At 42.8% G+C, this 26264-nt stretch overlaps 1 protein-coding gene across 1 annotated transcript; it reads right to left on the bottom strand.

Annotated features, from left to right (window-relative positions):
- Nucleotides 1-611: 611 nt before the first annotated feature.
- TNFSF15 (TNF superfamily member 15) lies at nt 612-20798 on the bottom strand. Its single transcript, XM_075015616.1, has 4 exons — nt 20480-20798; nt 8122-8173; nt 5445-5486; nt 612-2989 (listed from the first exon to the last, which is right to left on the bottom strand). Exons 1-4 carry the CDS (start codon nt 20696-20698, stop codon nt 2559-2561), a joined length of 744 nt encoding a protein of 247 aa, XP_074871717.1. The 5' UTR covers nt 20699-20798; the 3' UTR covers nt 612-2558.
- Between the last annotated feature and the right edge of the window lie 5466 nt (nt 20799-26264).

The raw sequence follows: 26264 nt of genomic DNA, 5'->3' as shown, positions 1-26264 counted from the left end.
GGCAATGCTTAGACCGAAGTATTGGCTCATCAGTTTTATTCCTTCTGTGCTTCTCTTTGCCCCTCCCCATCTTGTCTCAACTTGCCTTTGCCCTTTTCTGTTCTTCCCCTATACTGCATGCATGAAGAGCCAATTTTATTTTATTTATTTTGTCCTATAGCTTATGGTTGCATTAACATATCTGCTAGAAGGAGGAAAGCCATGGAGAGAACAGCCTGGCTTCCTTGCCAGTCTAGCAGCATTATATTTGTTGTGTGTATATATAATGACCTTAAATTTGAACAAGTCAACTAAGCCTTGTCAGGATCTCTAAAATTCCCTGTCCAGTGTGTGCAAATCCCATGGTTGGTTTATCAGAGGCGCACATTTGCCTTGGAAGGAAAATATATCTCAGCTACCTCTAGTAACACAGAACCAGCAAAGTCCTGTGAGTAATCACAGACAGATGTCCGTGTTAGTCTGTATCTTCACAAAAGAAAAAAGCAGTCTTGTAACACTTTAAAGACTAGCAAAATAATTTATTAGGTGATGAGCTTTCATGGGACAGACCCACTTCTTCAGAGCTGGAAAATTCTTATCAGAATTTTCCAGCTCTGAAGAAGTGGCTCTGTCCCACAAAAGCTTATCACTTTAATACATTATTTTGTTAGCCTTTAAATTGATACAGGACAGATCTTTTCTACTGTGAGTAAATATATAATAATGTCTCATTTTAACAGATCACAGGGGAGGACTTACTGGAAGAGGAGGAAGTTCCAGTGCCAGAGAGTGAGTGTGTCTGACTGCAAACTTAACCTGTTGTGTGTTTTCCACGATTGAGCTTGAGACTTAGTGGCATTTAAGAATATAAAGCTCGAGTATCTTAGAACATGACTTGAATTGTCTTGAGCGAATTGTTTTTCATGGAGGTGGAGGGAAAGCTGGGAAATTTCCCTGAGAGACAGTATAAGCTAGAAGGTTGAGCCTGATACTGGAAATGGAAAATTCCTGAGTTCTGCTCCTGGCTATACCTCCTACTCCCACTGTTGCACAAGTGAGTGCTAGCCAGCCTAATCTCTAGCAGTCTCTCATTTCAGAAAAACCTGCAGTAGTCAGTGGGGCCAACAGCTGCTGCAGGCCACAGGTCAAGGTGCAAGGGGGGTCCAGTTCTGTATCCCAGGTAGGGGCAGAGACAAGGGAGGAAGGGCTGAGGCCTAGGGTAGGCAGCCCTCAGTGCTGCCCAGATTGCAGCACCAGTCCTGCACCACCTCACATCCACACGCAGTGGTGGAGCTGCACTGCCACAGCACTTCAAAGGAGCCCAGAGTTTTGGGCCCCTTTGTAACGCTGTGCTCTGGGGCAAGTACCTCCTTAGACCCCCTCCCTTGTAGTGATCGTCTGGGTGTAGGGGACTTGAGGCCATCCTGGAAATTTTAAAAAAACATTTTGTTTTCAATTGGTGAAAGTTTCTGGAATTTTGCAATTTCTTTCCTCAAAAAAATACATGAACAAAACAAAACAATTTTTGAAGGAAACATTACTTATTTCCAACCTAATCCTAATTCTGGGGGCTTATACTGATGTGCTGCACAGCAAATTGAAAGTTTTCCAAATTTGAGATTTTGCTGAAAATTTTGCTCAATGTTTGCTTAAATCATCCCCTCTGGCAAGATTTCCTATCCTGACTCAATTTTTCATTCTGTCTTAGTATTGGAACTTTTTTCATAGTAAAATGGATTTTTACACTGAAGCGTTTTTGTGTGTTTCAGTGGACAACTCATTAGCAAAGCTAAGAAAAGAGCCATTTTGTGGCAGCAAACTGGCCCTGAACAAACACTTTTCTGCCAAATTTCTAAGAAAAAAACTCAGTAGTATTTTGTTTTTGTTTTGCGAACTGCAAGAAATGATTTTTAACTCCTTCAAAGGGCAGTTGTTATGGATTAATTAAACAGTTAAGATTATACAGTGCCTTGAAGATTTAAATTACTATATTAGCACAAAGTACCGAGCAAATCTATTTTTAGGGAGTGCCAGGAATTGACTGCTAAAGAGCGAGTTGGGGGTGGGGTAGCTGATGAAAGGTGAAACAAAAGGATCTTTGAACTTTGAGGACAGCTTACAGTGATTGCTGATTGGAGATGAAACATAGGCTTAGTTGACTTGTTTAAGGTTATTTTCCTGCCCATCTGTGAACCCTCCACCCTCCTCCCTCTTATAAACATTCAAGAGGCTACTAGTGTTAGCCTGGGAATGTGTTTTTTCTCTCCTCTGCTTCCCTAGTTTTTTCCTGTGGCTTGGTTAGGTGTGATCTATTTAGTATATCGGGATGGGTTGTTTAATTTAGCAAGTGGCTTCGACTCATCCTGCACAAGGATAAACTACAATATGGGCACCACAGCTACACAGGTAAATGAGAACATAGGTAAGGAAACTGCTTTTGAGAACATACCTGCTTGGCTGTGTGATACCCTGACCCTGCATTCACTATATTCCTTAGCAAGACTCCTTTGTGACTTCAGTGACACAACTTGATCCAGGACCCTTAAGAGCAGCTGTCCTTATTAGCTGCTGTCAGAAGCCTACAGTAAAAAAGCCCCAAAGAATGTTTTCTCTTCTTTAGTGTAATCCACCCACTGGATACCACTAACATTGACCATCAGCCTGTCCCCCTCTTCCATGGGCAGCACGGCCCCTAAGTAAATAGGCTGGAACCAGTTGCTTCCCATATCACACAGAGTCTTGGTGGCAGTAAGCAATGGGGTTGGCTCAGGGTAGCTGTCTGTAACTTTAGTGATGATGATCTGCGTTACAGAACCTGGTTTATTGTTATTTGAAGTGGACCCTCGGAAAGTGACCTGCGAGTAGATGTAGTAATCTCCAGCCTTTGGTATCACCAGTGACTCGTTGGTATAATTCATGTTGTGCTTGGTGAATGCTAAGCCTCGTTCATGTTCCCACTGGAGAACTGGATAGTGCTTTCCCACGGGGAGTGAAAGATCTTGCTTCTTAACTGAGAACATAAAGGAGAAAGGAAAGAAATCAGTTAGTTCAACCATTCAAGCAGGATATGTGGCAGTGACCATAACTCAGGTGCTGGAATCCTTCGAAACGGAACAGCCTGGACAGCATGGTCTCTTTTGTAAGAGTCCCCTTGGATGTGTTACAATAGCACCCGGAGGCCCCACTGAAATCAGAGCCCCACGGGGATAAGCATTCTCCATACAGATTGTGAGAGATGGGAATTGTTCCAAAGAACTTTCAGTCTAGCCAGACAAGGCAAGCAAAGAGTCAGAGGAAAGGAATACTCTCCCGTTTTCTTATAGAAAACAGGTACAGCGAGATTATGGGCAATGTTTCAAACACAGCTCAAGGGTGCCCACCTTGAGACACTGTAAAGAGACTTAATTGTCAGAGAACAGATATTGAGGCCCCTTTATGATTTCTCAGGACCCAGGAACTGCACCGCTCAACATCATTAGTCACTTGAAATCAAGCCTGATGCCACATAGGGAATTGTGGGCAAATCAAGAATGATACTCAGATCCTGTGAATCTTAGAGCAGCTTTTATCCACAAGTCGATCTTTCTTCACTACATCACAGGGGGACATTCACTCCAGTATGTAGAGGGATTCCTCCCCACAAGGCCCAATGCAGCATTTCACACTGATTTCAGGCCTATGTGACCACATCATCCCAAAATGCAGACAGCTCTGGGGCAGTTCTGTGATGAGCTGGTGAGGGTAGGGATAGTGCAGTGATTTAAGCATTGACCTGCTAAACCTGGGGTTGTGAGCTCAACCCTAGAGGAGGCCATTTAAGTATCCGGGGCAAACAGTTTAAACAAAAAACTGTCAAGGATGGTGATAGATCCTACTAAGAGGGCAGGGGACTGGACTCAATGACCTCTGACGGTCTCTTCTAGTTCTATGAGATAGGTATAAATGTACAGGGCAGTGGTCAAAGAAAACACCACACCTAATGGACCCATTAACTTTCCTTTGTACGGCCTAGCCCCCAGATTCTCTTATCTGGGGGCTGCAGAATTGGTTCATGCCCCTCTCTCTAAAGAGTGCACTTAGCAGGGGGTTAGAGCATGTCCTTACCCCCTCGGCTCTTCTACAGAGCATCCCCTGGTCTGGTACCTTGACACTGCAATAAAAGACCCTCTGCATGGCCGTGACTGGCCCGAGGCAGTTGCCTTGAGCATGAAGGGCTAAAAATTGCAGGGCTGATGTGCAGGCATGGGCTGGGCTTGGAATCTGAAACCCCGAAAGGAGAGGCAGCTGCTGCTCAGAGCCCAGACTCCAGCCTGAGCCCAAATGTCTACACTGCTGTTTTGAGCCCCGTAGCCCAAGGCTTGTGTGCCTGAATCCATTCACTTGCATTCTGAGCAGCATCCCCTGGGAGCTGAGCACTTGAGCAGCTGCCCAGGAGAGACTCAAATGCCACCCTGCTGATTAGCAGAGTGCCCACAGGGGCCCACAGCCAGCTGCAGGTGTTTCTGTTGGTGGTGCACATCCATGCATGGCTGGTGCATGTAACAAACATTTATTCCACCCATTGAGTGGAAAAATCAGAGGGAACATTGATTCTGAGAGTTGATGCCGTGGTCTTTGGACTGCAGAGCAGATGTACGCGACAAGCTCCATGAGAGCATGGCTGGCGATAATGCTAGGCATGCCTGTTAGGCATGGTATAGCAAAAAGCCACCCTTCAGTCCACTTCCCCAGCCTTTCCCATTGCTTTTAGCACCCCACCCCCCTACTCCTGCCCTTGAGAAAGGTGTAATGCCTCCCAGCACCTCCCCCTCCTCAGGTCTGCTCAGCCTCAGGGGAGCCACAACTGAGCATAATTCTCCTTTTGCACATGCTTGTGCAAATGAAGGGCTGATGGAGTTAGACTGGTGCTGAAAAGCTGAAAGTGAAGAGAGTCAAGACTTTGATGTTTATGGAACATTAAAGGCCTGTTTCTCCTGACCCTTAAACCGCTCTGCCTCCACTGACTGCTATGGAGTTACGCCTGATTCACATCCAGCTGAGACAACCAGTTTAAACAGTTTAAACTGCTAAGTGCAGTAGAAGAGTAAAATACCAGCCATTGATTTAAGCTGCAAGATAACTCAAGCGGTGGCTGTCAGCTGCTGCCCTGAGCATTCATTTTATAAGCAGCTTTTTCAAGCCATAAAGGGAATCTTTTCATTAAGTGCCTGGCTTTGCAGACACTCTGTATGAGTGCTGGGCCAGATCCTTGACTGGTATAAATCGGAAGAGCTCAGTAAAGCTAAGTGATACCTGCTTGAGATCTGGCCCAGAGAGTGTAAATGGCAGATTACTTTCTTTTCCCTACCTTGCCTGTCTTTCACCACCTGACTGCCAGATTCCTTCTGTCACGTGCCTTTCAGAGAAGAGCTTTGGTTCAGTAAAACGACTCAGGGAGATGTATCATTCTGGAATAGTTAACTTACCTGTCAGGTGTGCTCTTGGCTTTTCTGCACTGGATTCTATATCTGTAATTTAAAAAAAAAAAAGAAAAGAAGAAGATGATTTGCAAACATGCAAGTCTGATCAATTCTTCACAGAAAGATTCTTCACAGTCCCTCTTCATTTCAGCCTTGGTCTCTGTTACAAGCTATTTGTCAAGGCTGTTTTGTGTTTTCCATTTCTGAGGCACCTCAGTCCCCAGAAAGGTCATGGAGGGGATCCTCAAGGAAGCAATTTTGAAACACATAGAAGAGGGGAAATTGATCAAGAGGTTTCAACATGCACCACCTCCTTTGTTGTCCTGCTGCTTTAATACTAATTATAATTAGGCTGCCCTTCAAAAGCCACAGGGCAGGTATATTCCTACGCCGAGTCATTCCATATTCAGGGCCTGCAGCAAAAACCCTGCCACCTCCCCTCTCAGGCCATCTTACCAGCCCCCCACTGTTTCCTCAGGCCTGTCTGTGCTCTGCCACAGCCACATCCTCTCCTCCCTTCCTTCCCCATCTTGCCTCGAATCCGCATCTCTCTCCTCCTGCCCAGCTCTTGCCAATGAGCCTCCCTAACAAGCCCTGCACTGGGTGCTGGAGGACGTTTGCTGAGGAGGCAGTGCAGACTGCCTGCACTAAAAGGGGTGGGTGTGGGCATGGTGAACTTTGCCTTTTTTGCACTGGCCCACAGAGCAAGAAGGAGCTGGGAGTCTGTTTTCACATGTAGCTCCATTTTCCCTGCACAAAGTCCATGGGCAACATTGTACAGGGAAGTTGATTCCTATAAAGATTGCTGTTGACTCTGAACCTATCCTTTCATTTATGGGGTCTAGTGACTCAAACTCTCCCTCTCGGCTCAATCCTTCAGATTTAACCCAACTTGCAGGGACTTTGATGGGGTTGCAGGAGCATGTACCACAAGAGGATTTTGCTCATAGCATTGCAGATGGGAAAGACATCCCAGGTCCCGGGAGGAGTCTGAGATCTGCTTAGGAAGGGGTTTGCAAAGGTGGCTTTAAGCCACCTGCACACCCTGCCCCCAATTTCTCTGATGCCGTTCCCTGGTGGAAAGTAGCTTAGCTATAGGACTGGTTTGCATCTGGTTGCCTATTGCCCTTCTGGATATCACTGGGATGGTGGGGGTTGGTTGTCCCCCTGCTATGGTTTCTATATTGGGAGCTGCGATGAATTTGGCATAGAAGCTACAACATGATTCTCTTCTGCAGGTCTCCAAAGGGTTGCAATGTAGAGTCACATGAAGGCCCTTTTGCAGGACAAAGAGCTGACCCATCCTTGCGAGATGATCTAACCCATCGTGTTCTGGACGGTTCCTTTGGGAAATCTGATTTTAAGATAACACAAGCAATAGAGCTTCTCCTCCTCACAGGGGAGACTGGCCCACAGTATAACAGATCTCACTGACAGGAAGCTCTTCCTGACACTCAGCCTGAATTTACTTTCTCATATTTTAATCTCCTTCGACTTTTAATTATACCCATTTACACCACACTAAGCACAACCTTTTCCTTGTAAGGAGCCTGTTCTGCTTCCCTCCCCCCAACTCCTGTATGCTATTCGGCAGTGTACAAGACCCATGAAGATGCTGCCAGGGAAGAGGTAGAAGCTCTAAGTCACACAGGGGACGAAGTCACATAGGCCTGCTATCAGTGATCTTACGTGTCCACCTCAAAGGCCAACTCTAGGGGAGATACTGGGAGCATGGCTGGATCTGAAGAGGCCAGATTGTGATGCTTCTTAAAGGGTACCCAACAGTGATGGGTGATTCTTTATTACTTCCCCTTAGTGGAAGGAGTGAGGAAGACTTATCTGTGACAGCAATGGGTCAGTTCCTCTACCCCTCCTCTCTCTGGCAACTCAAACAGTGCCTTTCAGGCCTCTGCAGGCCCCTTTCTCTCTCTTACAGGTTAACAGTTGGTGACCTGCAGTCCCTGAACACCTCCCTGAAGTGGCCAGTCCCTGATCTACTGGAATTTCTGGACCCTTCGTTCCTCCCACCCCCTCCCCACCCCTACCTGCAGTGAGTCAGATGATAAAAAGTAGAACAAAGTGTTACCCATGCACATTGCTCTTCCTGATATAAGTGATTCTGGGCTACAGTGTGGTTCCTAGGCTGGCAGAAAGCCACCTTTGCCCACCCACACCTGTGTTTCTCGTGCTGTGTTTCTTCGACTCTGTCCCCAGGATCTTTTGTCTCAGATATTTGTGTTTATGGGTCATATCTCTCTTCACACCCTCCCACGCCGCTCTCTATTCTCTTTGTTCCCAGTTCTGTAGCAGGGAGGAGAGTGGTTTTAAGGTAATTACACATAGGCATTGGAATCCCTTGGAATCCTTGGTGGTTAGTAGAGAAGGGAGGTGTTTTTGCACAATAACACTGGGAAAGTGCATTTCAGTACCGGAAAGAGAGAAGGCGGATATGGTAATAATTTTTATTGGACCAGTTTTATTAGTGAGAGAGAAATCTTCTGAGATATTACCTCACCCCTGCAATGCCTAACATCCTGGGGCTGATCTGTTACAGAAACATTGCGTTTCAGTTCTGCTCCTGCATTTAGCTGCCAAGAGAAATTTGCAATAGCTGTTTCTACCCCCACCAGACACCTGAGCAAAGAGAGCTTTGATAGAGGAAGGAAGGGACTGGCACACTTACAAGCAGGTGGTGTCTGTTGCTTTAGGAATGTAGTCATGCTTTCATCTGCAACCTGCGAACAGATTAACAAGCAGTTAGTGTGCAGTTGTTTGAGAGAAGACAAACCATGGAGAATACAAATCCTAACTGTGTATGTATTATTTGCATCACAAGAGTCTATTGGAGCCTCTGACAATTGTCCCAGGGTAACAGATGAAGCAGAAAGACTTGTTTACAGCTGAATGGAGCCTGACAAACAAGCTGCCAAGGATTAGCTTTGGTGGTTAGGGCAAGAGCCTTCTCCTCCGCAGTTCTGGAAGGTTGAAATTGTTTCCCAGCATCTCTCTGCCTTATACACAAAGGCCAGCTTCCCAGGTATGACCAATCTGTGCTAAGCATGGGAGTGAGCTGGAGAACGATGGCTACAGGGCATATTCCTGCTTCCCACATCAACCAGAGCCTGAAATGTCCCATGGAATAACTTAGAAGGTCCCAATGTCTATGTTATGCTGCTCAGAGCTGATGTGTCTGCCAGCCAGGGAGTGTGAAGCACAGTTCAGTCTAGTTCCACTCCCTCCAATCCCCAGTTTAGTGCTGAATATCTCCTACATCTCAGGGTGGGGTGCAAATCAGGCAGAGGTGAAACAATGCAAAGAAGTTAAAGCTGGGAGCCAGTATCCGGCCCTGACTTCTTCTTATCTGAAAACAGTGGGGCTGGTCCACAGCTGGTGTCATATCTCCTCTGAATGGGAGTACACTGATGTACAGCAACTGAGGCTCTGGCTCCTAATTTCTCCCTTACTTCTGTACTTTGCAATTTCTCTGTCCCTCTACTCTTTATTATGTGAACCTATATCTCTATTATTGAATTCTCTAAGGCCCCGGGAAAGAATTTGTATGAAAGGCAGATCAATAACAAAAAGGATCCACGAATGCAATGGCAGAGAGCCATCCTTGCAAGTAAATAAGATCCTGACAGAGGAAAGAACTTGGTTTAATCATTTTCTAAATAATTTTTTTTCTCTAGAAGCCAGAATATCTGTGACGTGCATTCAGGCTCCCACTGTAAATATTGCAATATACCAATGACTTGCTCAGTTCCAAATACAATAGACTGCAGGAAGGGAGGTTGCCACTTGCCAGCCAGATGCCTGTCAACGGTGCTGTCTTTTCCAGCACGTGCATTCATGCAAGATTTTATTTCTTTTCAGCCAGATTCTCAGGAGATAGGAATCACCATAATTCTGAACCAATGGAGCTAGGCTAATTGATGATGTTGTCTATAGTTTGTGCACATGCACCCCCTCCTCTCCCTCACACTCTCCCAAAACCCCCAATAGCGGTACTTAGAGGCATATGGAACTTGCAGTGATTCTCACACTGGAGCATTTGCTTATGGTCCATGGATAATTACCACACATGCCAACTCTTCTCATTTCTAGGTGCAAAACTGCTTTACCACACTGCCTCAGCCTGCCCTCTACATTAAAGGCTCTTCTAACACTATTTATCTGGATGCCCCATTCTGGTAGCTGTTACTGAAATGGCAAAAAAGGAGCCAATGCCCTAATGAAAGGCAGAGCCAGAGTCCAGGGGACAATGTTAGGCTAGATGTGCAGTATGCTCATTGACAGCAGCTGAAGCAATGACCCACCTCTGTTAAAAACAAGGGTTATGCAAAAGTATGAGACCACCTTGCAGTACCGTATCTGCCGGGAGTGTGCTCATGTTGTCTGCTGATGCACTTGGTAGGCTAGCCCCTCAATAAGTGCACATCAGAATAGATGCCAATGGTGCCAATGGAGCTCTGTTGATTAACTCCAGCTGAAGAGCTGGCTAATGACAATTATTACTCAAAACCAGTAATATTTAATGTGTGTACACGGACAGTAACCAGCTTGAATTATTTTACATACACACACATCAGCCACTTCTGGGGGGAAAGGACACACATGGCATGTCAACATGGTGCAATACTTAGTTAAGCTTTGAGAGCAGGGGACTGAGCTAAGAGTCTTGGAGGTCCCCTCCGGTTCTTCTGTGAAGAACAGGAGAATGAATGGCTGAATCATCTTTCGGCAGATGGACAGCATCCTGAATGAACATTACTGAATTAAGTTACATCTAACTGAATTACTGGTAATAGCTGTGGGGCCCATTGTTTTAAAAATGCAGTTGTGCCTGTGCTACTGTGGAGTTGTGTGTTTGTAGCTGCTCTAGGAGATTGACTCACTAATGCAGTGTCTGGTAGGTTAGGAAATTCAGAGGGCTTTTAGAAACAGTACTGGTCAATTTCCCAGGAAGTACCTAAAGGCAAAGTGATTTCCAATGATGCATCTTGTTGCAAGTATACCTCGGTGAGGAGAAGCTTCTGTGTATTATTAGCACAGATCTGCAGGTGCTCTAGGAAGCTCAAGAGCAAAGTTTCCTAAAGAGGAGATATGTGGTGGACTAAACATGTCATCAGTGGGCTAGTTTTGAGTGAAGGCTGTGAAGAACTAGAGAGTACAAAGGAAATTTCTTGGGTGGGGTGTTGCCAAAGACCATGTTAATGTGGGGGTGATGTTTGCTAGGAGCTGACTCGTTTGCATGCTACATTGAAACTTGAGATTTTAAAACTGATGACCATTGTTGAGGGGATGTGCATGGGTTATCGTACAGAGGAGGTAGCTGAGCCACTTATAGGATGGTAATTTATGAATGTTTAAGTTACTCAACAAATTCTGGAGAAAGAAAACAAATGCAACAGCAAGTCCCATCTCTTCCCCAGTGATGCCATTGCTGCCTCAATCTTCCCACCATACCCCCACAGGAGAAGAGCAGGTTTTAAAAGGCACTCGTGGAAGCTGCAGGCCACAGGTTGCAGGACAGGAAGGAATCAGGAAGAACACCCTTAGTCATACAGAGGTTGAAATGTGTGGGATCAGGCCAGCTGCTAGATAGTGAACATTGCATGTTCTGCAAGGGCTCACGAGATTGGTGGCCAGTTTGAATACAACTGACATTTATGATGCAATGTGGAACATTGTGGTTAGTGGGCCATGTCATTTCCTGGGACAGAGTTCACAAGACTATAGTGTGGAAATTCCCTTGGAACACTCCTTCCCCATCAGATATTAAGCAGGGTTGTAATCACATAAATGTCAGGTTCATTAGATATGGCACAACAAAGCTCCGTTAGGCCCTGATTCAGTAAGGCACGTCAACATGTGCCTAACATTTACCATGTGAGAAGTACTGTTTATTGACTTCAGTGGGAATACATGCTTAATGTTAATTTACTGCTTATGTTGTTTGCTGAAGAAAAATTTACATAATCGGAATCCTAGTGATTTATTTAGAACCAACTGGTTTTTTTTAGAAAGTTTTGACTTTTTTGTCAAAAATGCATAGGAGTTTTTTGACATAAACTGGAAAAAATACATGTGAGTAAAAATCAACATCTTTCTAGCTGAGGCCAAAAGTTTCAGTTTTCTGAGGGTTGGGGGGACCCCTATGTTTTTTGAAGAAAATAGACATTTGAATGAAAATATTTATTTTGTTGAAAACCCAATTTTCCAAATGGGGGGAAAAAAAAGTTTTGATGGAAAATTTTCACTCAGTTCTAGTTTGCCACTTATTCTCAGAGAGCTCCCAAATGAGACCCCAAATGCAGTACCCCTCCACCCGCCAACCAAGCTTTGAAAAATCTAATTCTGAGTGTTGTAAATTGGACCACAGAGTTGGGAGTAACAAGGAGATGAGAAGTGACAGTACTTAGTGAATAGAGCACTTATTTGGAAATCAAGAAGTCTAGGCTCTATTCCTGGATCTGGTAGTAGCTGCTGGGTGACCTTGCCGACATTGCTTTCATAATCTTTACCTCAGTTTCCCTGTCTATGAACTGGGAATAATGATACTGACATGCTGAAATCATATGCTGAACAGCATTGGCTATTTAGAATAGTCTGTGCATGTATATAATATGTATCTGCTGTACATTAAAGATGTGTTAGGCTGAAAGATGCTATTTAAATACAAGCTATATTATCGTACAATCAGGGGGGGTATTGATAGACCCCATAATGAAAAACTTTTTTAAAAAAATAAGCCCTTTTATAATACATTGGAGGGTCTTCTCATTCCTCATTCTTGACTAATCTGGTATTTTTTACATGTCCTTATGATCACCCTAACTATGCTGCCATCGTGGAAAATCTCCCATTGATTGCAATGGGACCATATTAAGCCACCTTGAGAGCATCTTACATGTCTTAGCTGATTTGAAAACAAGGATCTCCTGATGGGCAGCTTTTGCTCCTTTGAAGGCTGTGGTATGCAAAAAGCTGCCACAGGCTTTCAGTTGCAAAAGTGGCCAAAAGTCCCATGTAGAAACGTTATCAAAATGTTTAATCAAAAGAAAACAGCTAAAGATTCCTCCTCCCACACAGCTCACCTTACTGTGCCTTATGAAAGGGAGTGTCCACATCGCACAGCTGAATTCAGCCCCAGAGTTGGGAACGATGGGTGGGAGGGGTCAGAAAGACTAATAAGCATCACTATTCAGATCACATCTGTTCCTCTTGGTCTTTACACAGGAAACGAGCAAGCCTTCTGGCACCAGATTCTCTGTGTGTCTATGGGCACACACATGTTCACATGCATCAGTAATCATAAACATGTGGGCCTGACAGGGACTACAAAAAGCCATCATGTCCCACCCCCTGTGCTGAAGTAAGACCAAGTATACCCAGGCCATCCCTTAAAGATTTCCAGTGATGGGGATTCCACAAGCTCACTCAGAAGTCCCCTGAAGAGTTTAACTACCCTTACACATACAGAGCATTTTTGCTATCTATATTGGCCTTGTTGAAGATTAAGCCCAACTATTGAGCACAATCCTTTTTATAACATATCTGAGGACTGTTAGGTGCCCCCACAGCCTTTCTGTCTCAAAGTTTTTGTTTTTGTTTTGTTTTGTTTTTTGTTTTGCTTGTTTGTTTTGTTTTGTTTTGTTTTTTTACACTTCATAGGCTAGGTTCTCTAAACCTTTTGTCATGTCTGTTGCTGTACTATGGACTCTGCCGTTTGTCGTCCTGTTTTCCTCCTCAAGTGTGGCTCCCAGCACCGGACACAGTGCACAGGTTGAGGCCCCACCAGTGCCAAATACAGCAGGATTATTGCCTCCTCTTAACAAACCCCGCAATGATATTAGCCTTTTGTGCAGCTGCATCACATTGTTGGCCTATATTCAATTTTTGATTCACTGCAACTCACAGACTGTGTCTACACTACAAAAATAACTTTGAAGTTACTTATTTCGAAGTACAACCTCAAAGTAAGCAACTTCAAAGTTGAGTAGCTACACAAAACCTACTTTGAAGTTAAACTTTGAAATAGGGCACTACTCCATTCCCAGGAATGGAATAAGGACTTTGAAGTTGGGTTCCCTACTTCTAAGTTAACTTCGAAGTAAGGGGAAAAAAATGTGTGTAGATTCTCAGCTGGCTACTTTGAAGTAGTGCCTAACTTCGAAGTTTACTTGTTAGATGTACCCTCAGTGTCTTTTCTGCAATACCACAGCCTAGCCACTTATTCCCCATTTTATAATTCTACATTTACCTTTTTTCTTCCTAAGAGCAGTACTTTGCCCTTGTTTTTATTCGACAGTGAGGCTTTCATAATTATTCTCCAAGTATGTCCTTCAATCACTAGTGTACCCACCCTATAGTAATTTCATCTAGCCAGTCTTCCCTAGTTTGGTTATAAGACTATTATGCAGGACTGTCTGAAAAGCCTTGCTAAAATCATGATATATCACATCTACTGCTTCCCTTTTATCCATTATACCAGTGTTTCTTAAAAATTTTGAGATCATGGAAAATCAAACAATAATATTTTTATACTGAACGCCAATGAAAATTTTCTTCGTAAAATAATGAGAAGTCCTGTGGCACCTTAAAGACTAACAGATATTTTGGAGCATAAGCTTTCATGGCCAAAGACCCGCTTCGTCAGATGCAACTTCCATGGTCTTTGCCCACGAAAGCTTATGCTCCAAAATATCTGTTAGTCTTTAAGGTGCCACAGGACTTCTCATTGTTTTTGCAGATACAGACTAACATGGCCACTCTGCTGATACTTCAGAAAAATGTTGTCAGACCAAAAAAACCTGAAACAGCCACATATACAGCAAAAACAAACTGAAGTAATTTAATCAGTTTTGATAGCAATGAAGAAATAATGTTGTATATGGTTTTAATAACAGAAAATATATACCATCAGTGTATTTTTCCAGACATCTGTGGCACATCTACGAATTGATCATGGAACACATTTTAAGAAACAGTGCACTAGGTTACTCCTTGTCAAAAAAGGAATTTAGATTTGTTTGGCATGATTTGTTTTTGACAAATCCATGTGTAAGAAAACAAAGTATAGAGCTCTATTTCAAAATATGTGTACACTAAAGATAGGAGATCAGGTATGGGTGCTTCTTACCCTCCTTGCATCTCTCGATTCCAGTGGTGCGAAGCCAGGATTGGTCACTCAATTCCGCAGAAAGACGAATAAGGGACAAGGCTTAGGGACCCTTTTAGCTGCAGAAGCCTTGGGAGGCTGTCACTTATCTGACCAGCAGATAGATACTGAAAAGCACTCAAAAATCATGGTGCTGTAGGTCCCATACTTATACCTCTGTACTCCTTTATTCTCTTTCTCCCTTCTTATGCCAAATTGGGGCTGGTCTGTCTGGGTGACGCCAGCTCTCGCAAGAGTAGTTTACACTTGCAAGGGAGAGAAACAATAAGTTTCGACTACTGGACATTCCTTTTATTAGGGTAAATATTTTCCCACCTAGGATGTTAATGTGTGTGCATCACGTTATTTATTAGGGGCTAAGAGCCATGTCTGTCACAGCTTCTCTGTCTGCTGTGAGCCTAATCGTTGTATATGTTCCCAGAGGCACATTGTAGCGGCACACCTGTGCTTTCTCACAGCTTCAAAGGCTGTGCTGGAATTTATGTTAAGTGCCCTGTTGTTTTGGCTCCCTTGTTTTTCCAGCAATGCTGGTCTGAGAGGGGGCTGGCTGTCTGGCTACACCATGGTAGCCATTCCTTATAACCCTATTATCCTCCACTTGTACACAAATTGATTATTTAACAATTTGTTCCATTGTCTCTTCAGACACTGACCAGTTAGGACAGCTAGCTTATAATTCCCATAGTTTTGCCTTTCTTTGGTCTTCTGGGACATCATCCATTTTCCATGAGTTCTTGAAGATTAGCAATTATTTCACTATTTCCTTAGTATCCTGTGGTGGATTTCATTGTGCTCTGCCAGCTTGAATAAATCTAACTTATCTGCATTTTCTGTAACATACTCTTTCTCTGTTTTGCATTGCCTCTCTCCCTTCTTGTTTTATGAGTTCTGTTGTATCTGGGTACAATTAAACTTTTCAGTGAAGACTGAGCAAAATAGTCATTAAAGACCTCTACAGCGTTCTTGACATTATCAGTTATTATCTCTCTTTCTCCTCTAAATAAAGATTCTACATATTCCTTTGTGTGTGTCTTGCTTATAATTGAAAGAGCCTCCTCTTTTTACCTTTCATGACCATTGCTAATTGTAACTCATTTTGAGCATGACCTGTTCCAATTTTGTTCCTATAACCTTGGGCTATTCTTTTATACTCCTTTGCAATTTGTCCACATTTCCACTTTTTGTAGGATTTCTTTAAGATGTTGGGGTCATTAAAAAGCTCCAGAGGAAGCTATGTTGCCCACTCCTCGTTCTTCTTATCCTTCCTTTGCATCAGGATAGTTTACAGTTGTGTTCTTAATATTGTCTCCTTGAGAGACTTCCAGGTCTCCTGAACTTTTTTCCCCTTAGGTTTTCTTCCCAGGGAACCTTCTCTACCACATCTCTGAGTTACTTGAAATCTGGGTTTCTTTCTGAAGTCTGTAGTCTACAGCTCTCTGGTTGCCTTTCCTTAGAATAATAAACTCAGTTATTTAATAGTCACTTTCATTCTGATTGCCTACAGATGTGCTATCAATTTCTCCCTGTTAGTCAAAATCAGATCCAAAATGCTTGTCCCTTTGGTGATGTTCTCAACTTTTTGAACAAAAAATTGTCCTCAATACAGTCCAAAACTTATTGGAGAGTTTGTGTTTTGCTGTATTAATTTTCCAATGGTAGTCAAAGTCCCTCATTACTGGCAGGTCTCGTGTTTTGGATATTTATTTTATTTATTCTAGAAATGCCTCATCTACCTTCTCTTCCTGGTATAATCTAGACATTAAATTTATTTTGTGCAATTTCCAGGCATGGAATATTGCCTAAGCTTGACCCATGATTAAGGGTCTGATCTAACACCCATGAAAGACGATCAAAAGACTCACTGACTTTCATGGGCGTTGTATTAGCCCACAAGGGAAACACATGATACTTGCATAAAGCCTGAGTTGTTACTACTCAGCAGGCTGGTGGTGTTAATGCAGGTAGAGTTGGGAGGTGATATCACAAACCTGGGGCCTGGATTTGAGGCTTCTCCTCAGCTCACTTACCACCATTCCTCCACCCCACGCATTGAGGACACTGACTCAGATTTCCTCAGCTCTTGCATGGTATGTTGAAGCCTTTTATCTTTGCAGCAATGTCATTCCTTTTAGCTCCTTTTCTGAGCCTTGCCACTGGCATCTGTGCTGGCCAGTGCAGGTCTGGCATGGAGAGATCCATGCCACAGCTGGGAGTTTGGAGGCCCATCTGAATGGCTGCAACCCACTCACATAATCACAACTTAAGTTTAAAGTGGCCTGCAGACCCTCATGTGCAACACTCCTCTGCTTGGGTGAATTTCCCTCTAAACTGGATTCTGCCAGCCCCAGAATGCCACCAAGCCTCTGCCTCCTGCCCGTCTCCCTCCCCGCCCATACAAACCCCACTGTTCAGTGAGATGGGAAGAGCAACCATTATAACTTTGTTCTCCCCTTATGGATAATTAAAGCTGAGCACGCTGATAAGGTAGCAATGGGCACATTCCTAGCTCCTGTGTCACTCCACTGATCGGCTCTATGGCAGGACCTGCCTACTTAAGTTTTCACCTAAATAAAGCCAATGGACTGGAACTTAGCTGGCGAAACAAATGTGCTGGTGGTGCCCCCTCACTGCTAGGGCACAGCTGCTGCAGAATTAGAACACAAAAGAAGCATCTGTTATTTTGACAAGGAGATGTTGGCGATGGTGGAAGATACCCAGACAGGCAACTCTGAAGCTTGATTCCCATAGTTACATACAGACAAGGAAAACAGATTTACGGTTTGTCCCAGTCATGTGTGTGAATCCTGCTCGGTTGCTGAAGAGCTGCTTCTCAAGGTCAGACAACACGCTAAGTTGTCTGGGGCTAGAATATGACTTTAGGCACATCTGCATGCAAGGAGTGGCATATAACTGGCACCAACCCAGTAGTAGACCAAGAAGGGACCCCTCGCTGTGTCACAACTCCCTCATGTTGTGTTTTGGGTTGTTGTAGTGATAAATCTAATTGTTATCAAAGTAACTGAGTTAGATCATTAGCCCAGTGGGTTTTGGCTGTTTCTAGCTTGTAGTATGAGATAGCATAAATGGGAAAGCAGATCTCTGTGTTCAAGCAAAAACTTTCTAAACTTGCTGCCTCCAAACACTGTAACACCTCACCTGCTTCCCACTAGCTCCTGAGGGAGAAGCGTTACTACTGGCTTATCACTTGGCAAAAAGTGAACACCTGCCCTCATACCCACTCAGCTGTGCAACCCAGACGTGTTGAGGAGCACAGTAGGCTCTTTTTTTTGTCCGCTACACTGGTCATCTTACCAACAATCTGCTGAAGGAGACAGCAAACCGTTATGTAGCTTTGCTGTCTCAGACCTGTTCACCTACTTTCAGGGCCCAGTGGGAATATAGCTTCGGCTTATACCTACATGCCCAGGCCCAAGCTTCAGGTACCCTGTGCAGAATGGTAAGTGGTTGAGGGGTAGACAGTGGCTCTCGTTCCACTGTGTGAAGTCAAACCGCTATCTATCTCTCGGTCCTTTTCTTCTCAGCTGATGCGGCTAATTATGATGGAGGGTAGGGTGACATAAAAGATGCCTTTAGCCAATATAATTTGATTTTTTAAAAATGGGAATGCTTGGGATCAAAAGGGAATTTTTTCAAACTTTATTGTTATTGTTTGGAAAAGAAAATACTTTATCCAAGAGCCCAGGCTTCTGATTGCATTCCCGTTGGAATGGACAGAGCTGCTCCTTTGAGTAATGGTGACAGCACAGGGCCCATATGCGAGGAGCCAAGTTCTGTTTAGAGCACTGGTTTATGGGTGCATTAGAAGAAGTTCTCAAGGAAAGTCAAACACACCCATAACCATTTCACAGCTACTAGTCACTGCTGACTGACTCAGTTCTCAATGGAGTAAGTGGAAGGCTTATTGGGCATGATAAATCATTTCGCAGCCCACTCCACTTGGCAGAAAGACAGATGGCAAGTTTCCAGCTATGATGATTTTATTTTTGCCTACTGAGATTTTCACACACTGTACCTCATTCATGTGTAACAGCCGGTTGTTAGAGGAGTATCAAGAGACTAGCACTAATTCCTTTCACATATCTGGATTAATACAATATCAAATAATATTGTCCAGAAGGAAGCAATCCTTGATGCTTACAGAGCATCTTCTATCTGAAGATCTCAGAGGTGTTCACCAGCATTGCTCCATTAGCTTTTGCAACACACCTGTGAGCCAGGTAAGTATTAATCTCATTTGACAGATTATGAATTTATTATTTCTATTGCAGGAACATGTAGAGACCCCAACCATCTTGACCCTCCCCAGAAAGGACATTGTCTCTGCTCTGGTAGGCTGACAGCATGGGGACTAGACTCGGTAGTAAAACTCTACCCAGATGCAGAACTCCAGCCATTCAGAATTCAGTGCAGGTGTCATGCTAAGGTATTACAGTAATGGATGCTATGAAAGCCTCTATAGCAGACAGAGAGAGCCACTAACAGTTTAAATAACTCACTAAAGGCACGAGGCCACGCAGTGAGTCAGTGTGAAAACTGGGAAGAGAAACTCTGATTTAAGAGTTATGTGTTTTTAAGCAGTATAAAACTGCTTTTATGTATACAAACATGCACTCATGCGCCTTGTACAAACCCTATAAACAGGAAATCTAATTTAAATATTCATCTAAGAACTCAGTAAACACAGTATGTGAAGAGGACCTAGAATTAACTTTGTATTTGACACCCTTGAGAAATTATAAAATCTCTGATGAAGAACTGTATGTACTGGAAGCAAGCCCCAGCTTAGTTTTAGTATGTGTGTTTGTACTTATAACTGCATGTCAAAGAGTATAAAAACCTGGTGGCAAAAAGTTTGCCAAGATAGAAATAGGGTTTATATTCTGGATATTAGCACTTCTTGATTATTGCTGTTTGTTTATTCATTCAGTTAAAGCTTTGTTCAGACCAAGTGGCAAAGAGTGAATTTCAAGCTAAAGCTTAAATTCATTAAGGTCTGGCTCTTGCAAACAATCACACCTACACTTGCCTTTCAGCATGTGGGCAATCCCAGTGGCTTTACTGACGTCTGTGGGAATATGCACCTGCTGCAAAAGCTGCTGTGGATGCCAGTAGCACAGGATTTAAAGACAAATACCTACAGAGGTATCCACGTGGAGATAGGTGTCCAGTTGTTTATTAGAGATGGACCTGAAACTGTCCCCTGAATACAATGGTCCTGAATTTTGGAAACTTTTGATTCAGATTTAGATGGGGTTTGGAATATTGGAATTAGGGTCACTCTCTATCATCGGACCATACTGGTACCTCATGTAAGCATCCAGAATCTCAGGGAAATCTGACCGTGGGACTCTGGAGCTGAAATGGCTAGCTCTCACCCATCAGACACACTCACAGATATAAATAGACAGATATACACACTAATGACAGCAGATGGCTGCTATAATAAACTCCTTTCAGTAATGAGAGAGGAAAGAGATCTGAGTTAGAAGCAGAAAAAGGGGGAACGGAATTTAGTGGCTAGATCAACAATTTACACTAACTGAGGAGTTGTCTTCTGTCTGCCAGTTAGATTTAACATTGTCCTGCTCCTCTGACCCTATTAAAACAAGGGAGGAGAAATGGAGATAAATCTGTGTATTAAAAAAACTGATTTGCTCCTCCTACCTCAGTGTGCATATGAAAGAAAGAAAGAAAGAACTTGAAAGTTTGTTTGGTATTCATTTACATCACAAATCTGTCAAGCAAGAAGCTACAAACTATTTCTCCAAACACTTACAGAAACTCCCTTCTCCTTTGCTTCATCTTCCCTTAAGCTGCTTTAGAAATGGCATTTGCTTACCTGAGCGGGGCCAGGTTCCTGAGCTCCGAGGTTTCCAGTCAGCAGATAGGCTGTGGACAAAGTCAGAAACAGGACAGACAGCAAGCAAAAAACCACAGCGCAGCGTATTTTCTTCAGATCCTCCCTGACACTCATTCCGGAGTCTTGATTGGTCATAGGAACTCCTTCCTCTCGGGAGCTTTCAGCAATGGGTTGCATGCCTATCATGGGCATGTGCATTTCTCTCTCTGTATGGAATCTGGGAAGAGGAAAATCTCTTCTGCTTGTTGTCCTGCATGGAGACCCCCATTAAATAAGGGCTCATTTGAGTGTGGGATGGCCCCCCCACAAGCACCCTCCCTCCCAAGGAATGCACCGCCTACAATAGAAACCCAGTTCAGGGAGACAGAGCACCACTTTTGCTGAGATCAGAGAGGTGCACGTACTAAGCCTGTGTCTGTTTTTCCCTCCCTTTGAAGAAGGAAGTTCGGAAAGTCCCAGGGGGTGGAACCAGGATAAATTAAGCTGGATCAAATGAAAAGCTTTTCCACCCAATGAAAGGGAACATGAAACCAATGGGAGTGAAAGTGAGAGATGAGAGAGCTCAGTGCAGAAATAATGCTCTGGATTCAAAATTGCAGAATACACAATTATTACACAATGATAATAACATCAAGCAAACCTGGGAGGGAGGAGGCAAGTGTCCTGTGATTGTTCAGGGATAGGTAAAGTGACTCTGGTAAAGAGCATGATCCTGAGAAGACCTGAGCAACTTCTAGCTTTTGGGGGAGTTGTACCCCTTTGGAGATGTTCAAGTAACCACTGATAGGATCAGGCCCCAAACAAGAATAACCTGTTTCTCATGTGAAACCAAACATCTTTGCAGGTTGGGAAAATGTTGTGCAGGTTTCAGTGTTGGATGGTTTCACTTCAGTACAAATCCCCTGGCAAGGAAAGGAGAAGAGAAGTAGAGTCTCTACTATACCCTACTTGCTTTAGGTTCATCTTAGTTTATTGATGGGCTGATATTATGATGTCAGCTAAAAAAAAAAAAAAAAGACGAGGAGCCCAGTCCTGGACCAAAAGGAATTTAGTGATTGACCTCACTGGAAACAGATCAGGACTCAAGCTAATAGTCCCAATATATATGCTGTGATTTATACACAGTCTTACATAGGGGAGGCATTGCCTCACAGGGAGTTCCAGGAAGTGCTTGGGAGCCACAGTCTCTCTCCAGATTATCTGATACATAGAAGGACTTGCACCTGCTGTATCTTCCTTTGGGACAGTGCATCCTGTGTGCCTGTCCTTCCTCCCTTCATTGCCATGACTCCTCAGTACACCTGTAAATCATGAGGCTACCGCTTCTCCTGGTCCCTGTATGCAAACCCAGAACAAGGCTGCTCTCTCACACCATGTGCATCCAGGCATGATTTAGACACAATCCGTGGGAAGACAGGAGAAGAAAGACTACAGATCAACAACTGAGGCAAGAGCCTGATCCTGATATCAGCTGCATGCCAGTAGTTCCCACTGACCTCCATGCTCACCCCTTCTAGATGGAGGAAGGAAACAGAGGCAAATCAGTTATTCCCCTTTTAAGTATTGGCCTGTCTGAATTTAGTGCATTGAAATTCTCAACCATAGTGCTATAATATTTAGCAACTGAGGCTCCAAAATGATCAGTTATTACTGATTGAATTAGAATCACCCTCACTTCAAGGTCTTGTAGAAAAGACAAAATGGAGAGCTAACAGTTTTCTAATAAAACCACAAGGTCTAATGGATTGATTACTGAAAAAGGAAGCTCAGAGTTACTTCAGTCTTTTGCAAGAGGGTACCACTGGTGCAGCTGAAGAGACTTCCACTTTATTGCTGGCTGCAAAAAAGTGAATGAATTAAAAGTCCTGATAAATTAATATCAAATATTGATGTCATATGAGGTGCTAGCTACGGTAGTAAAATAGAAAACTTGACAGGATGCAATATAATAATTTAAAGGCACACAGAAGGGAAGTCGATTGTAAGTCATACAGCTTTGGGCAAAATGTGTGACTTTCAATACAGGATTTTACTTAGGAATAGTCCTGTTAGGAAAGAAATGGGTTGCATTCAGATTAAGTTCTTTTAGTGTAAGTGATAAAGTGAAGAAGAAAAGCTAATGTTAGCAATCAAGCATGCTTATGCTATTGAGTTAGTATGTAGACCTGTGCTGAATGAAGCACTAAAAGAAAAGAACTGAATCCAAATGACGCGTTGATAAGGACGCTTGACCACAAAGTAAAATAATTGGAAATGTAATTGTTTAATTTATAATTCACAAACTTAGCCAATCCAGTGTTGCTAACCCTTGTGGATGGTCCTGGAGTCTTTAGGATTTGAAGATTAATGTTTAATTAAATATTATATTATATAATGAACCTTTCAGGAACACGTTCAACCAAAATTGGTAACCTTACAAGCCATATATGCTGAGGTCCCTAGCTTAATGGAGAACAGCAGTTCCTGAAGGGACTTTGCACTGTATAATTACCTGTTAAAACAGGTTTAAAAATAGCAACGAATATAGGAGAACATTATATAAATAAAATGACCTTTAAAAGTGACATTTGAGCAGCTTGTGACATGTTGATGGAGAAACTGCAAATTGCGAAAACATAACTTACAAGAATTCAAAAATTAGATGTCTTGTTCCCTGACTGGATGGTACGAGAGGACAACTCGGATTTTAGTTTGACCTTTTGAATTTTCAGAAGAAGTCTAGGTAGCCATGTGATTTGTCCAAGTTAGCACCTTCAAGAAGAGGAACTGAGATGTATCACCTTTCCGAAATAGGGTAAAAGGTCCCTCTCCTTCAGCATATTGCTTTCTCAAAGTTGAGAACCCCAGTGGCACCGTTTGTCTTGGATAAGATCCTTCAGTTCTCTCTCTTTATTTTCCAGCAATTTGAGGTGGTCATTAGCACCCTCGTAAAAGATTATAGTTGTATCTGTCCTACACGCCACCTGTTTTTGCAGTATCAATTCCTGTTCTGAATAACTGAGCTGAATGCTGAAGGATGAACAAGATCTTGTGATGAATAACGCAAAGACTTCCTCTGGGGTGATGACATACCAGCCAGTGGCCACTTCCTGAAACTGAGCACCTAATTACAAAGGAAATGTAAGGGCTTCTGTGTAACTGTGAAGATTGTGTGTCTTTGTTTTGTAAGAGGTTCCAGTCAAGATGATCGTAAAGTCATTTGTACACTGAACAGTTACTTTTGTTAACTAAGGCTATAGAACTGTATCTGTGTGTAAGTAATTGTCTCATTACACTTTTCAAATATATGTTGTCATCAGTCCTGCAGTTTATGCTGGACAGTGAATTGGGAAAGTTGGTCAGATCCTGGGGCCAATATAATCGATTGGAAATAGGTAAGAAAGGTTAACTATTGTAGATTAGCTGTGCAGGAGACCCTGGTGAATGGGCATGTAAGTAATTGAGCAAATTACACTGCAATTTGCTTTTGGATTATTTTTCCTGTGTTGTGTTAGCAACATAGGAGTTGATCACCAAATGGCTCAAGCAAACCTTATTCCGAGGGATTCAGTTAAAAATCTAAAAAAAGTCAACTTCCCAAGCCAGTAATTGAATGTTATTTTCTATGGTGATTGTGTGATTTGAGTCTGAAAACCTAAATGGTTATTTCGATCAATTTTCTAGTTCATGTTAGCCAAATATATATGTGTAGTGAAAGCTTTTTTCACTGCATTTCTTCTTTTCCACCATTTTTATTTTTTCCCAAAATATATATTGGAGGCCTGTTTTCCCAATATTTTTCCTCTCATTTTGATAGAGAAAAATCGACTTTTTCCAATTAGTTTGATAAAGTTTTGTTATATTTGATTTCTCGCCCCTGCCCCGCATTCCCTTTGCTCCACAGCAAAAAAGTTAAAAAGAGGCAGAAAGTGGGAGGAAAAACTCAACATTTTCATTGACTTTTTTCTGTTTTTTTTTTCCAAGTAGGAAAAATATGCCAGGGAAGGTTTAAAGAATGAGGTAAACTGGGACTGTTCAATTACTTTGCTGAAAAGTTTTGCTAAAAAATGTCATCAGAAACCAAAACATTTCAAATTTTTGCAGGAAAATATTGTCACCAGAACCCATGTTTTCAAGGAAAAAATTGTGACAATAAAATTTAAACCAGCTCTACTCATGAGCAATTTGGGGAAATAAAGATGTATAATTTTACAGATAGCCCTGTGCTGTCCTTGATACTACGTCTTTCTGTAGTGAGAAAAGCATACTGTCTGTCTGCTTCTCTCAGTGCAGGATTGGGGTGTTGGGAACTGAAGAAAGAGGGAAAGAAACATTTATCGGTTGGCTGAGTAAAGCACCACAGCAGAAAAGTAAAAACAGGATTACAAAAAGGTGGGCAGCAATGTGATCTAGTGCAGTGGTTTTCAAAGTGTTTGGGCTGAGTACCCTTTCCTATAACGTAGCCTACTGTTATACCCCCACCAGAGAAAAGATCATCACATACCTATAAAACAGAAAGAAATGGTCTGTAAAGGCTAATAGAATGCAACACAATGCACAAAGCCTAGAATATACTGTCCCAGATACTATTATTATTAACTGTTATTGTTATTATAATGGACAATTTTATATACACTTTTGCTTTGGATAAAAATAGTCCTTCAAATAAGTTGCTAGTTGAGCAGGGTGGCTTGAACCTGTAATCCCACTTTCTTGTGAGGCTGAGGCAGGTGACTTACTTACATTCAGATGTTGTGGGCTGGGGTACTGTGCTGATTGGATGTCTGGTGCCATTGACAGTCTGAACACCAGGTGGCTCACATACTAGTTAAAGCAACACAACTGATGTGCTGTGATGGGTGTGCTCTCTATGAGGGCTGATGAACCCACCAATTTAAGATGACAAACATTCAACTGGAAATGTTTGAGTTCTTTTTATTGCAGTTAATTAAAACGGAAGCAGTTTCCATGCTGGTGTCGCCACTCAGAACTGAAATAATCCATGGTAGCCTGTTTGTGATTAAGGATTTAAATATGTGAGTCATGCATTTTTGTTCATAATAAAAAGATATAGAAAAGGAGGTAAAGAAAAATTCACCGTCTAGGCATTTGTATAGCCAGATAAGAATATATAGTGTTGTCATTTGTAAATTTTTGGTGACTAGTATAAAGTAATTATTGATGTTACTTAAAAACAGCAAAATGGTTACTGCTCAGTGTTATGGATTTCTCTGCTTTATACCCCATGAATCACTGGCAACAGAGAGAACTGGAGAGAAACCTTCAGTGCCGTGCTATTTGTGGTACTACTTAATCTCTGACAGTAGTAGGTCTTGATCACCAGGAGAGAAGATTCAGTCTCACAGTGACATGTTGTGGAAAACGGCATCAGGCCCTTGACAGCTCATTGTGACAGGTCCAGGTAATCTTCCGTCCCTTGTATCCAAAAGTCCATCATCATAGAAAAGCTCTAATTTAAGCCCCCTGTCAGAAGAGAGATCAATAAATTTCTCCTGCACGCTCACAGACAGGTGCGGGATGGGGAGAGATTTAGTCACCTTGGGGCGCATATTCAGGTATCTGCATTGTCCATTTTGGGAAAATATTTTCTGTGTTGCTGGCTAAGTTGTTGGAAGTGATCCCTAATGGCAGCCTCTACTCCCTTGTGGAATCACATGTTGCCATTAGTTGCCAGCTGTTTTTGCGGTATAAAACAGTCAATCACATTTTTCTCTTTGCAGCTAGCCTCGAAATGTAATTTCTTAACCATTTTTTTAAGAGTGAC

This window comes from Carettochelys insculpta, chromosome 21 (assembly GCF_033958435.1).
Source record: "Carettochelys insculpta isolate YL-2023 chromosome 21, ASM3395843v1, whole genome shotgun sequence".
NCBI lineage: Eukaryota > Metazoa > Chordata > Testudines > Carettochelyidae > Carettochelys > Carettochelys insculpta.
This window is presented reverse-complemented; position numbering and strand designations above follow the sequence as displayed.